This window comes from Plectropomus leopardus, chromosome 22, assembly GCF_026936395.1.
Source record: "Plectropomus leopardus strain MGB_pleo_1.0 chromosome 22, ASM2693639v1, whole genome shotgun sequence".
NCBI classification, from domain to species: Eukaryota; Metazoa; Chordata; class Actinopteri; order Perciformes; family Serranidae; genus Plectropomus; species Plectropomus leopardus.
The window spans coordinates 7,988,073-8,003,188 of record NC_142197.1 but is presented as its reverse complement, the minus strand read 5'-3'; the positions used below and the strand labels follow the sequence as shown (position 1 = coordinate 8,003,188).

The 15,116-nt window shown below is 39.8% G+C and overlaps 1 protein-coding gene across 1 annotated transcript in view; it reads right to left on the bottom strand.

Annotated features, from left to right (window-relative positions):
- Positions 1 to 12,780: 12,780 nt before the first annotated feature.
- The window catches only part of kmt2e (lysine (K)-specific methyltransferase 2E), a 42,913-nt gene continuing 40,577 nt past the window's right edge, over positions 12,781 to 15,116 (bottom strand). The window contains 3 exon segments of the mRNA XM_088072658.1: positions 12,781 to 14,146; positions 14,148 to 14,181; positions 14,184 to 15,054. Of these exon segments, the coding sequence (XP_087928784.1) occupies positions 14,008 to 14,146; positions 14,148 to 14,181; positions 14,184 to 15,054 (1,044 nt within the window). The 3' untranslated portion in view covers positions 12,781 to 14,007.

The window sequence follows — 15,116 nt, the reverse complement described above, 5'->3', positions numbered from 1 at the left end:
TCCAAATTTAGCATGTTGAAAAATGACCAAAAATCGCATACTATACTATGGCAAAAATCTCAAAATTGGACCCGTCTCAAAATGGCTGAAAACTGCTTATTATAGCTCAGAGAGACGCGCCATAGCATAGCATGTTGAAAACAGGGCCAAAAAAGTCCAAAAGTCCAAATTTAGCATGTTGAAAAATGACCAAAAATCGCATACTATACTATGGCAAAAATCTCAAAATTGGACCCGTCTCAAAAATGGCTGAAAACTGCTTATTATAGCTCAGAGAGATGCGCCATAGCATAGCACGCATAAAGCAGGGCCAAAAAAAGTCCAAAAAGTCAAAATTTAGCATGTTGAAAAAATGACCAAAAATCGCATACTATACTATGGCAAAAATCTCAAAATTGGACCCGTCTCAAAAATGGCTGAAAACTGCTTATTATAGCTCAGAGAGACGCCATAGCATAGCATGCATAAAGCAGGGCCAAAAAAGTCCAAAAAGTCCAAATTTAGCATGTTGAAAAATGACCAAAAATCGCATACTATACTATGGCAAAATCTCAAAATTGGACCCGTCTCAAAATGGCTGAAAACTGCTTATTATAGCTCAGAGAGACGCGCCATAGCATAGCATGTTGAAAAGCAGGGCCAAAAAAAGTCCAAAAAGTCCAAATTTAGCATGTTGAAAAATGACCAAAAATCGCATACTATACTATGGCAAAAATCTCAAAATTGGACCCGTCTCAAAAATGGCTGAAAACTGCGTATTATAGCTCAGAGAGACGCGCCATAGCATAGCATGTAGAAAACAGGGCCAAAAAAGTCCAAAAGTCCAAATTTAGCATGTTGAAAAAATGACCAAAAATCGCATACTATACTATGGCAAAAATCTCAAAATTGGACCCGTCTCAAAAATGGCTGAAAACTGCTTATTATAGCTCAGAGAGGCAGCGCCATAGCATAGCATGTTGAAAACAGGGCCAAAAAAAGTCCAAAAAGTCCAAATTTAGCATGTTGAAAAAATGACCAAAAATCGCATACTATACTATGGCAAAAATCTCAAAATTGGACCCGTCTCAAAAATGGCTGAAAACTGCTTATTATAGCTCAGAGAGGCAGCGCCATAGCATAGCACGCATAAAGCAGGGCCAAAAAAGTCCAAAAGTCCAAATTTAGCATGTTGAAAAAATGACCAAAAATCGCATACTATACTATGGCAAAAATCTCAAAATTGGACCCGTCTCAAAAATGGCTGAAAACTGCTTATTATAGCTCACAGAAACGCACCATAGCATAGCATGTTGAAAACAGGGCCAAAAAAAGGCCAAAAAGTCCAAATTTAGCATGTTGAAAAAATGACCAAAAATCGCATACTATACTATGGCAAAAATCTCAAAATTGGACCCGTCTCAAAAATGGCTGAAAACTGCTTATTATAGCTCAGAGAGACGCCATAGCATAGCATGTTGAAAACAGGGCCAAAAAGTCCAAAAGTCCAAATTTAGCATGTTGAAAAATGACCAAAAATCGCATACTATACTATGGCAAAAATCTCAAAATTGGACCCGTCTCAAAAATGGCTGAAAACTGCTTATTATAGCTCAGAGAGACGCGCCATAGCATAGCATGTTGAAAACAGGGCCAAAAAAAGTCCAAAAAGTCCAAATTTAGCATGTTGAAAAAATGACCAAAAATCGCATACTATACTATGGCAAAAATCTCAAAATTGGACCCGTCTCAAAATGGCTGAAAACTGCTTATTATAGCTCAGAGAGACGCCATAGCATAGCATGTTGAAAACAGGGCCAAAAAAAGTCCAAAACATCCAAATTTAGCATGTTGAAAAAATGACCAAAAATCGCATACTATACTATGGCAAAAATCTCAAAATTGGACCCGTCTCAAAAATGGCTGAAAACTGCTTATTATAGCTCAGAGAGACGCGCCATAGCATAGCATGTTGAAAACAGGGCCAAAAAAAGTCCAAAAAGTCCAAATTTAGCATGTTGAAAAAATGACCAAAAATCCATACTATACTATGGCAAAAATCTCAAAATTGGACCCGTCTCAAAAATGGCTGAAAACTGCTTATTATAGCTCAGAGAGACGCCATAGCATAGCATGTTGAAAACAGGGCCAAAAAAGTCCAAAAGTCCAAATTTAGCATGTTGAAAAAATGACCAAAAATCGTGATACTATACTATGGCAAAATCTCAAAATTGGACCCGTCTCAAAAATGGCTGAAAACTGCTTATTATAGCTCAGAGAGACGCCATAGCATAGCATGTTGAAAGCAGGGCCAAAAAAGTCCAAAAAGTCCAAATTTAGCATGTTGAAAAATGACCAAAAATCGCATACTATACTATGGCAAAATCTCAAAATTGGACCCGTCTCAAAATGGCTGAAAACTGCTTATTATAGCTCAGAGAGACGCCATAGCATAGCATGTTGAAAGCAGGGCCAAAAAAGTCCAAAAGTCCAAATTTAGCATGTTGAAAAATGACCAAAAATCGCAGACTATACTATGGCAAAAATCTCAAAATTGGACCCGTCTCAAAAATGGCTGAAAACTGCTTATTATAGCTCAGAGAGACGCGCCATAGCATAGCATGTTGAAAGCAGGGCCAGCAAAAGTCCAAAAAGTCCAAATTTAGCATGTTGAAAAAATGACCAAAAATCGCATACTATACTATGGCAAAAATCTCAAAATTGGACCCGTCTCAAAAATGGCTGAAAACTGCTTATTATAGCTCAGAGAGACGCCATAGCATAGCATGTTGAAAAGCAGGGCCAAAAAAGTCCAAAAAGTCCAAATTTAGCATGTTGAAAAATGACCAAAATCGCATACTATACTATGGCAAAAATCTCAAAATTGGACCCGTCTCAAAAATGGCTGAAAACTGCTTATTATAGCTCAGAGAGGCAGCGCCATAGCATAGCATGATAAAGCAGGGCCAAAAAAGTCCAAAAGTCCAAATTTAGCATGTTGACAAAATGACCAAAAATCGCATACTATACTATGGCAAAAATCTCAAAATTGGACCCGTCTCAAAAATGGCTGAAAACTGCTTATTATAGCTCAGAGAGACGCGCCATAGCATAGCATGCATAAAACAGGGCCAAAAAGTCCAAAAGTCCAAATTTAGCATGTTGAAAAATGACCAAAAATCGCATACTATACTATGGCAAAAATCTCAAAATTGGACCCGTCTCAAAAATGGCTGAAAACTGCTTATTATAGCTCAGAGAGACGCCATAGCATAGCATGTTGAAAACAGGGCCAAAAAGTCCAAAAGTCCAAATTTAGCATGTTGAAAAAATGACCAAAAATCGCATACTATACTATGGCAAAAATCTCAAAATTGGACCCGTCTCAAAAATGGCTGAAAACTGCTTATTATAGCTCAGAGAGACGCGCCATAGCATAGCATGTTGAAAGCAGGGCCAAAAAAGTCCAAAAAGTCCAAATTTAGCATGTTGAAAAATGACCAAAAATCGCATACTATACTATGGCAAAAATCTCAAAATTGGACCCGTCTCAAAAATGGCTGAAAACTGCTTATTATAGCTCAGAGAGACGCGCCATAGCATAGCATGTTGAAAACAGGGCCAAAAAAAGTCCAAAAGTCCAAATTTAGCATGTTGAAAAAATGACCAAAAATCGCATACTATACTATGGCAAAAATCTCAAAATTGGACCCGTCTCAAAAATGGCTGAAAACTGCTTATTATAGCTCAGAGAGACGCGCCATAGCATAGCACGCATAAAACAGGGCCAAAAAAGTCCAAAAGTCCAAATATAGCATGTTGAAAAAATGACCAAAAATCGCATACTATACTATGGCAAAAATCTCAAAATTGGACCCGTCTCAAAATGGCTGAAAACTGCTTATTATAGCTCAGAGAGACGCAGCGCCATAGCATAGCATGTTGAAAACAGGGCCAAAAAAGTCCAAAAGTCCAAATTTAGCATGTTGAAAAATGACCAAAAATCGCATACTATACTATGGCAAAAATCTCAAAATTGGACCCGTCTCAAAAATGGCTGAAAACTGCTTATTATAGCTCAGAGAGACGCCATAGCATAGCATGTTGAAAACAGGGCCAAAAAAGTCCAAAAGTCCAAATTTAGCATGTTGAAAAAATGACCAAAAATCGCATACTATACTATGGCAAAAATCTCAAAATTGGACCCGTCTCAAAAATGGCTGAAAACTGCTTATTATAGAACAGAGAGACGCCATAGCATAGCATGTTGAAAAGCAGGGCCAAAAAAGTCCAAAAAGTCCAAATTTAGCATGTTGAAAAATGACCAAAAATCGCATACTATACTATGGCAAAAATCTCAAAATTGGACCCGTCTCAAAATGGCTGAAAACTGCTTATTATAGCTCAGAGAGACGCGCCATAGCATAGCATGTTGAAAAGCAGGGCCAAAAAAGTCCAAAAGTCCAAATTTAGCATGTTGAAAAATGACCAAAAATCGCATACTATACTATGGCAAAAATCTCAAAATTGGACCCGTCTCAAAATGGCTGAAAACTGCTTATTATAGCTCAGAGAGACGCGCCATAGCATAGCAGGCATAAAGCAGGGCCAAAAAGTCCAAAAGTCCAAATTTAGCATGTTGAAAAATGACCAAAAATCGCATACTATACTATGGCAAAAATCTCAAAATTGGACCCGTCTCAAAAATGGCTGAAAACTGCTTATTATAGCTCAGAGAGACGCGCCATAGCATAGCACGCATAAAGCAGGGCCAAAAAAAGTCCAAAAAGTCCAAATTTAGCATGTTGAAAAAATGACCAAAAATCGCATACTATACTATGGCAAAAATCTCAAAATTGGACCCGTCTCAAAAATGGCTGAAAACTGCTTATTATAGCTCAGAGAGACGCCATAGCATAGCATGTTGAAAACAGGGCCAAAAAAGTCCAAAAAGTCCAAATTTAGCATGTTGAAAAATGACCAAAAATCGCATACTATACTATGGCAAAAATCTCAAAATTGGACCCGTCTCAAAATGGCTGAAAACTGCTTATTATAGCTCAGAGAGACGCCATAGCATAGCAGGCATAAAGCAGGGCCAAAAAAGTCCAAAAGTCCAAATTTAGCATGTTGAAAAAATGACCAAAAATCGCATACTATACTATGGCAAAAATCTCAAAATTGGACCCGTCTCAAAAATGGCTGAAAACTGCTTATTATAGCTCAGAGAGGCAGCCATAGCATAGCATGTTGAAAACAGGGCCAAAAAAGTCCAAAAGTCCAAATTTAGCATGTTGAAAAAATGACCAAAAATCGCATACTATACTATGGCAAAATTCTCAAAATTGGACCCGTCTCAAAAATGGCTGAAAACTGCTTATTATAGCTCAGAGAGACGCGCCATAGCATAGCATGTTGAAAACAGGGCCAAAAAAAGTCCAAAAAGTCCAAATTTAGCATGTTGAAAAAATGACCAAAAATCGCATACTATACTATGGCAAAAATCTCAAAATTGGACCCGTCTCAAAAATGGCTGAAAACTGCTTATTATAGCTCAGAGAGGCAGCGCCATAGCATAGCATGTTGAAAACAGGGCCAAAAAAGTCCAAAAGTCCAAATTTAGCATGTTGAAAAAATGACCAAAAATCGCATACTATACTATGGCAAAAATCTCAAAATTGGACCCGTCTCAAAAATGGCTGAAAACTGCTTATTATAGCTCAGAGAGACGCCATAGCATAGCATGTTGAAAAGCAGGGCCAAAAAAGTCCAAAAAGTCCAAATTTAGCATGTTGAAAAATGACCAAAAATCGCATACTATACTATGGCAAAAATCTCAAAATTGGACCCGTCTCAAAAATGGCTGAAAACTGCTTATTATAGCTCAGAGAGGCAGCGCCATAGCATAGCATGTTGAAAACAGGGCCAAAAAAGTCCAAAAGTCCAAATTTAGCATGTTGAAAAATGACCAAAAATCGCATACTATACTATGGCAAAAATCTCAAAATTGGACCCGTCTCAAAAATGGCTGAAAACTGCTTATTATAGCTCAGAGAGACGCGCCATAGCATAGCATGTTGAAAACAGGGCCAAAAAAAGTCCAAAAAGTCCAAATTTAGCATGTTGAAAAAATGACCAAAAATCGCATACTATACTATGGCAAAAATCTCAAAATTGGACCCGTCTCAAAATGGCTGAAAACTGCTTATTATAGCTCAGAGAGACGCGCCATAGCATAGCATGTTGAAAAGCAGGGCCAAAAAAAGTCCAAAAAGTCCAAATTTAGCATGTTGAAAAATGACCAAAAATCGCATACTATACTATGGCAAAAATCTCAAAATTGGACCCGTCTCAAAAATGGCTGAAAACTGCTTATTATAGCTCAGAGAAACACGCCATAGCATAGCATGTTGAAAACAGGGCCAAAAAAAGTCCAAAAAGTCAAAATTTAGCATGTTGAAAAAATGACCAAAAATCGCATACTATACTATGGCAAAAATCTCAAAATTGGACCCGTCTCAAAAATGGCTGAAAACTGCTTATTATAGCTCAGAGAGACACGCCATAGCATAGCATGTTGAAAACAGGGCCAAAAAGTCCAAAAGTCCAAATTTAGCATGTTGAAAAATGACCAAAAATCGCATACTATACTATGGCAAAAATCTCAAAATTGGACCCGTCTCAAAAATGGCTGAAAACTGCTTATTATAGCTCAGAGAGACGCCATAGCATAGCATGTATAAAACAGGGCCAAAAAGTCCAAAAAGTCCAAATTTAGCATGTTGAAAAATGACCAAAAATCGCATACTATACTATGGCAAAAATCTCAAAATTGGACCCGTCTCAAAAATGGCTGAAAACTGCTTATTATAGCTCAGAGAGGCAGCGCCATAGCATAGCATGTTGAAAGCAGGGCCAAAAAAGTCCAAAAAGTCCAAATTTAGCATGTTGAAAAAATGACCAAAAATCGCATACTATACTATGGCAAAAATCTCAAAATTGGACCCGTCTCAAAAATGGCTGAAAACTGCTTATTATAGCTCAGAGAGACGCGCCATAGCATAGCATGTTGAAAACAGGGCCAAAAAAAGTCCAAAAAGTCCAAATTTAGCATGTTGAAAAACGACCAAAAATCGCATACTATACTATGGCAAAAATCTCAAAATTGGACCCGTCTCAAAAATGGCTGAAAACTGCTTATTATAGCTCAGAGAGACGCGCCATAGCATAGCAGGCATAAAGCAGGGCCAAAAAAAGTCCAAAACGTCCAAATTTAGCATGTTGAAAAAATGACCAAAAATCGCATACTATACTATGGCAAAAATCTCAAAATTGGACCCGTCTCAAAAATGGCTGAAAACTGCTTATTATAGCTCAGAGAGACGTGCCATAGCATAGCATGTTGAAAACAGGGCCAAAAAAGTCCAAAAGTCCAAATTTAGCATGTTGAAAAATGACCAAAAATCGCATACTATACTATGGCAAAATCTCAAAATTGGACCCGTCTCAAAAATGGCTGAAAACTGCTTATTATAGCTCAGAGAGGCACGCCATAGCATAGCATGTTGAAAACAGGGCCAAAAAAGTCCAAAAGTCCAAATTTAGCATGTTGAAAAATGACCAAAAACCGCATACTATACTATGGCAAAAATCTCAAAATTGGACCCGTCTCAAAAATGGCTGAAAACTGCTTATTATAGCTCAGAGAGATGCGCCATAGCATAGCATGTTGAAAACAGGGCCAAAAAAAGTCCAAAAAGTCCAAATTTAGCATGTTGAAAAAATGACCAAAAATCGCATACTATACTATGGCAAAAATCTCAAAATTGGACCCGTCTCAAAATGGCTGAAAACTGCTTATTATAGCTCAGAGAGGCAGCGCCATAGCATAGCATGTTGAAAACAGGGCCAAAAAAAGTCCAAAAAGTCCAAATTTAGCATGTTGAAAAAATGACCAAAAATCGCATACTATACTATGGCAAAAATCTCAAAATTGGACCCGTCTCAAAAATGGCTGAAAACTGCTTATTATAGCTCAGAGAGACGCGCCATAGCATAGCATGCTGAAAACAGGGCCAAAAAAAGTCCAAAAGTCCAAATTTAGCATGTTGAAAAATGACCAAAAATCGCATACTATACTATGGCAAAAATCTCAAAATTGGACCCGTCTCAAAAATGGCTGAAAACTGCTTATTATAGCTCAGAGAGACGCCATAGCATAGCATGTTGAAAAGCAGGGCCAAAAAAGTCCAAAAAGTCCAAATTTAGCATGTTGAAAAATGACCAAAAATCGCATACTATACTATGGCAAAAATCTCAAAATTGGACCCGTCTCAAAATGGCTGAAAACTGCTTATTATAGCTCAGAGAGACGCCATAGCATAGCATGCATAAAGCAGGGCCAAAAAAGTCCAAAAAGTCCAAATTTAGCATGTTGAAAAATGACCAAAAATCGCATACTATACTATGGCAAAAATCTCAAAATTGGACCCGTCTCAAAAATGGCTGAAAACTGCTTATTATAGCTCAGAGAGGCAGCGCCATAGCATAGCATGTTGAAAACAGGGCCAAAAAAGTCAAAAAAGTCCAAATTAACCAGGTGTAAAAATGACCAAAAATCGCATACTATACTATGGCAAAAATCTCAAAATTGGACCCGTCTCAAAAATGGCTGAAAACTGCTTATTATAGCTCAGAGAGGCAGCGCCATAGCATAGCATGTTGAAAGCAGGGCCAAAAAAGTCCAAAAGTCCAAATTTAGCATGTTGAAAAATGACCAAAAAATCGTGATACTATACTATGGCAAAAATCTCAAAATTGGACCCGTCTCAAAAATGGCTGAAAACTGCTTATTATAGCTCAGAGAGACGCCATACATAGCATAGCAGGCATAAAGCAGGGCCAAAAAAAGTCCAAAACGTCCAAATTTAGCATGTTGAAAAAATGACCAAAAATCGCATACTATACTATGGCAAAAATCTCAAAATTGGACCCGTCTCAAAAATGGCTGAAAACTGCTTATTATAGCTCAGAGAGACGCCATAGCATAGCATGTTGAAAACAGGGCCAAAAAGTCCAAAAAGTCCAAATTTAGCATGTTGAAAAATGACCAAAAATCGCATACTATACTATGGCAAAAATCTCAAAATTGGACCCGTCTCAAAAATGGCTGAAAACTGCTTATTATAGCTCAGAGAGACGCGCCATAGCATAGCATGTTGAAAACAGGGCCAAAAAGTCCAAAAAGTCCAAATTTAGCATGTTGAAAAAATGACCAAAAATCGCATACTATACTATGGCAAAAATCTCAAAATTGGACCCGTCTCAAAAATGGCTGAAAACTGCTTATTATAGCTCAGAGAGACGCGCCATAGCATAGCATGCATAAAACAGGGCCAAAAAAAGTCCAAAAAGTCCAAATTTAGCATGTTGAAAAATGAACAAAAATCGCATACTATACTATGGCAAAAATCTCAAAATTGGACCCGTCTCAAAAATGGCTGAAAACTGCTTATTATAGCTCAGAGAGACGCGCCATAGCATAGCATGTTGAAAACAGGGCCAAAAAAAGTCCAAAAAGTCCAAATTTAGCATGTTGAAAAAATGACCAAAAATCGCATACTATACTATGGCAAAAATCTCAAAATTGGACCCGTCTCAAAAATAGCTGAAAACTGCTTATTATAGCTCAGAGAGACGCCATAGCATAGCATGTTGAAAACAGGGCCAAAAAAAGTCCAAAAAGTCCAAATTTAGCATGTTGAAAAAATGACCAAAAAATACATACTATACTATGGCAAAAATCTCAAAATTGGACCCGTCTCAAAAATGGCTGAAAACTGCTTATTATAGCTCAGAGAGGCAGCGCCATAGCATAGCATGTTGAAAACAGGGCCAAAAAGTCCAAAAGTCCAAATTTAGCATGTTGAAAAAATGACCAAAAATCATACTATACTATGGCAAAAATCTCAAAATTGGACCCGTCTCAAAAATGGCTGAAAACTGCTTATTATAGCTCAGAGAGACGCGCCATAGCATAGCATGTTGAAAACAGGGCCAAAAAAAGTCCAAAAAGTCCAAATTTAGCATGTTGAAAAATGACCAAAAATCGCATACTATACTATGGCAAAATCTCAAAATTGGACCCGTCTCAAAAATGGCTGAAAACTGCTTATTATAGCTCAGAGAGACGCGCCATAGCATAGCATGTTGAAAACAGGGCCAAAAAAAGTCCAAAAAGTCCAAATTTAGCATGTTGAAAAATGACCAAAAATCGCATACTATACTATGGCAAAAATCTCAAAATTGGACCCGTCTCAAAAATGGCTGAAAACTGCTTATTATAGCTCAGAGAGACGCGCCATAGCATAGCATGTTGAAAACAGGGCCAAAAAAAGTCCAAAAAGTCCAAATTTAGCATGTTGAAAAATGACCAAAAATCGCATACTATACTATGGCAAAAATCTCAAAATTGGACCCGTCTCAAAAATGGCTGAAAACTGCTTATTATAGCTCAGAGAGGCAGCGCCATAGCATAGCATGTTGAAAAGCAGGGCCAAAAAAGTCCAAAAGTCCAAATTTAGCATGTTGAAAAAATGACCAAAAATCGCATACTATACTATGGCAAAAATCTCAAAATTGGACCCGTCTCAAAAATGGCTGAAAACTGCTTATTATAGCTCAGAGAGACGCCATAGCATAGCATGTTGAAAGCAGGGCCAAAAAAGTCCAAAAGTCCAAATTTAGCATGTTGAAAAAATGACCAAAAATCGCATACTATACTATGGCAAAAATCTCAAAATTGGACCCGTCTCAAAAATGGCTGAAAACTGCTTATTATAGCTCAGAGAGACGCGCCATAGCATAGCATGTTGAAAACAGGGCCAAAAAAGTCCAAAAAGTCCAAATTTAGCATGTTGAAAAAATGACCAAAAATCGCATACTATACTATGGCAAAAATCTCAAAATTGGACCCGTCTCAAAAATGGCTGAAAACTGCTTATTATAGCTCAGAGAGACGCGCCATAGCATAGCACGCATAAAGCAGGGCCAAAAAAAGTCCAAAACGTCCAAATTTAGCATGTTGAAAAAATGACCAAAAATCGCATACTATACTATGGCAAAAATCTCAAAATTGGACCCGTCTCAAAAATGGCTGAAAACTGCTTATTATAGCTCAGAGAAACACGCCATAGCATAGCATGTTGAAAACAGGGCCAAAAAAAGTCCAAAAAGTCCAAATTTAGCATGTTGAAAAAATGACCAAAAATCGCATACTATACTATGGCAAAAATCTCAAAATTGGACCCGTCTCAAAAATGGCTGAAAACTGCTTATTATAGCTCAGAGAGACGCGCCATAGCATAGCATGTTGAAAACAGGGCCAAAAAAAGTCCAAAAAGTCCAAATTTAGCATGTTGAAAAAATGACCAAAAATCGCATACTATACTATGGCAAAAATCTCAAAATTGGACCCGTCTCAAAAATGGCTGAAAACTGCTTATTATAGCTCAGAGAGACGCGCCATAGCATAGCACGCATAAAGCAGGGCCAAAAAAAGTCCAAAAAGTCCAAATTTAGCATGTTGAAAAAATGACCAAAAATCGCATACTATACTATGGCAAAAATCTCAAAATTGGACCCGTCTCAAAAATGGCTGAAAACTGCTTATTATAGCTCAGAGAGACGCGCCATAGCATAGCATGTTGAAAACAGGGCCAAAAAAAGTCCAAAAAGTCCAAATTTAGCATGTTGAAAAAATGACCAAAAATCGCATACTATACTATGGCAAAAATCTCAAAATTGGACCCGTCTCAAAAATGGCTGAAAACCGCTTATATAGGTCATAGCCATTTTTGAGACGGGTCAAAATTTGAGATTTTTGCCATAGTATAGTATGCGATTTTTGGTCATTTTTTTGCGCTGTTTTTTCCAACACGTTATGCTATGGGGCGTCTTTCTGACTGTGTTCTTCAGCCATTTTTAGGACGGGTCAAAAGGTTTTTTGAGTTTTCACATTTTCACCTTTTTGCCATACTATACTATGCGATGTAATAGCATTTCGAGGCACATCATAGTGAAGCATTTTGAAGAAAAGACTAAAAACAACTAAAAGCATCATATTTTATCATGCAGAAAAACTGACCAAAAGTCGCACAATGTAGTTTGGCGAAAAATTGCAAAATATGACATGTTAAAAAAAAGGGCTTCAAAATATGACAAGGGATGAAATTACCATAGAATAGCATGTGGTGACATAAAAAGACCAAAACTCACCATATTTTAGCATGTAGGAAAAAACAACCAAAAATCGCATACTGTAGTATGGCCAAAAATGTCAAATGATGTGTCAAAAAAGGGCTTAAAAACAACTTGGAATAGCATGTCGAGACACGTTATAAATTAGCATGCTAAAGATACCACCACAAAAATCGTATTTCAGCATGTATGAATCATTGGATGACATCACATACTAATATGTCTTCATCAAATTTGTAGACGACACAATTTGTCAAGAAATTGTCATCGTCAAGTATGTCACCAAAAAACTGACATTAACATTATAATTTGGTTTGTCATCCAAAATTATGAAAAAACATCATAGTATAGTAGTATCGAGATATTTTTTCTGCTTTTTGTGATGCACATGTGAATCTTGGGGATTGCCTCTAACCTGCAGGTACCAAAAATGTATTTCGGATATCAATTTGCTGTAATTAAAAAGAATCCATGCGGTCGAAGTCTTTTACCATCCTTAAATGTTTCCCTACGCACATTTTCCCAGAGACACGACACGACAAATTGTATAAAACTGTCATTACAGTGATTTAATATAATGAACCATGAAAATAGCCAACCAGTGCAGTGTCTGTGAGTCTCTCCCCTCCACACAAACATACACTCACACACACAAATAATAAAAAAAAGACAAAGTTGAAGAGTCCAGAGAGGGAAAAAAATAAAATAAAAATAATGCTACAGTCACAGAAACATTCAGCTTTGCCAAGAAGAGCGTTCATATTTACAACCATATTTCAAAATGGGATGGGAGCGAATTGTACAAGCATAGAAAAGAAAAGAAGCAAATATTTACAACCTGTTCCTGGTGAAAGCTGGAGTAACCACCTATACATTAAATTACACTTTCTACAAATAACCATTGATATTCAAAAATAAACCGCTAACGTCCTACCTGTGGGCGAGACCACTCTGCCTACCTCAGAAGACTACAAGCACTCATTACACGAAATCTCACACACTTTCCTCCTTGAAGCAACCACACTCTTTCACACCCCATAACACACTCACACAGGCGTTCACACACACATACACACGAGTGCAGCCTCCCGGGGAGGTGAGGCAGGCTCCCAGAAACGGGTCTTTTCTGAATCTGCAGCGGTGAACAGATATTTGTTGTTAGACAGAGGAATAAAAAAAATAATTGTGTTTTTTTCTCTATACAAAAAGCTTTCTCTTTGCTATAATGAGCCACTAGATTAAAACAAATAAATGGTGTAGAGAGCCGACAACAGACGAGAGAGAAGAGGAAGTAAAAGGAATAACTGACAAAGGAGGAAGAGGAGGAGGAGGAGGAGGAGGAGGAGGAGGAGGAGGAAGGGTGGGGGAGGGTAATAGGCTGGAATGTCCATCGATAAACAAAGTGCGGGGCCTTACAACGGGAGTCCAAACAAGACACAGAACAGAGCTTTCCTCTCCATCACGGGAGGGATATATAAAAACAAACGGAGGCCAGAGAGAGGGTTATGAGCACCGGGGGGGATCGTTCATCTTCATTTTTATACAGTTTGTCTCGAAGGTCATTTTACTGTCCTTTTTTTCTAAAATTTTCTGTCCTTGTTTTTTTGTTTGTTTTTTTTTTTAAAAAGAATCCTTTCATCCCGCAATCAGCTGTTTTTCCACTGGCCATGTGTTCAGGTACATAGAAAACTTATCTACAGCTTATGATACACGCCCCTCTCAGGCCGAGTTCTCAGGGGCTGCCGGGGGGGCCGACAGCAGCGGGGGCGGTCAGTGCCACCCTGTGCTCAGGTACCCCGAGCTGTGGAAGGGGGTCGAGGATGCAGGAGCTCCACGAGTCCCAGAAGGCATCTGGGAGGCGGCGGCCTGGGCCTGGCCTTGTTGAGTCTGTTGGGGAGGAGGTGGGGGGTGGAGGCAGTCCGGTCTGCTGAAGGGGCGGGGGTGCGTTGATGGGGGCACTGATGGGTTGGCAGCGGCGCCTGGGTGCAGCAACGCTGGCTGAAAAGCCCCTAAGTTCTGAAAGTGGTGGGGCTGCATGGGGGCGTTGGTCGAGGGGGCAGGGGGAGGTGGAGGAGGAGGCGGAGGAGGGGTGAGGGACAGCAGGTTGCTGCCAGCAGGAGGCGGCTGCTGCTGCTGTTGTTGAGGGGTCTGGCCCTGTGGGGGAGGAGGTGGAGGAGGCGCAGTGTTCAGCATGAGCTGGTGCTGCTGGATAGGAGGAGGCTGCAGGTTGACGTGCAGCAGGGTGGGGCCGGGCATCGGGTGTGGGGGCGGAGGAGGAGGCGGCGGTGGAGCGGCTGAGCTCTGATAGTGCACGCTGTGGGGAAGAGTCTGCATAAGGGGCTGAGATCCGGGAGGGTACGGGGGCGTGACGGCAGGTTTAAACCCGGGGAACGGTCCAGCAGGTGAGGGGCTCTGGCTGGGAAAATAAGCTGTGGAGACAGGCGGTGCTGGTGGAGGAGGGGGAGGTGGTGGTGGAGCGCTCTGTGTGTTATACTGGGAGAAAGGAGCGGGGCCGGTCTGCGCCTGCGGCTGCGGTTGGCTCTGAGGCTGAGCCGAGAACAGCGCCCTCTGGCTGCGGTAGGGAGAGCCCTGAGGCTGAGGCTTGGGGGAGTGGAGGAGGGAGGATCCGGGGTAGTGCACAGGAGAGGAGGGTAACGGGGTGGGGTGCAGCTTTGTGGGGGTCAGAGGGGCTGGCTTGGGTCCTGCAGGCTTGCTCTGAGGCTGGCTAGTTGGATTTGGCGTCCGAGGCTGACTGTCGCCATCTTCCTCCTTCGCCGGCCGACTGGGAGGCTGGGCAAGAGGACCAGGAGAACACGGCTGAGCGGGAAGAGAGAAGAAGTCATTCAGCTGCCGACAACCAGCTGAAAGGTGTCATATCT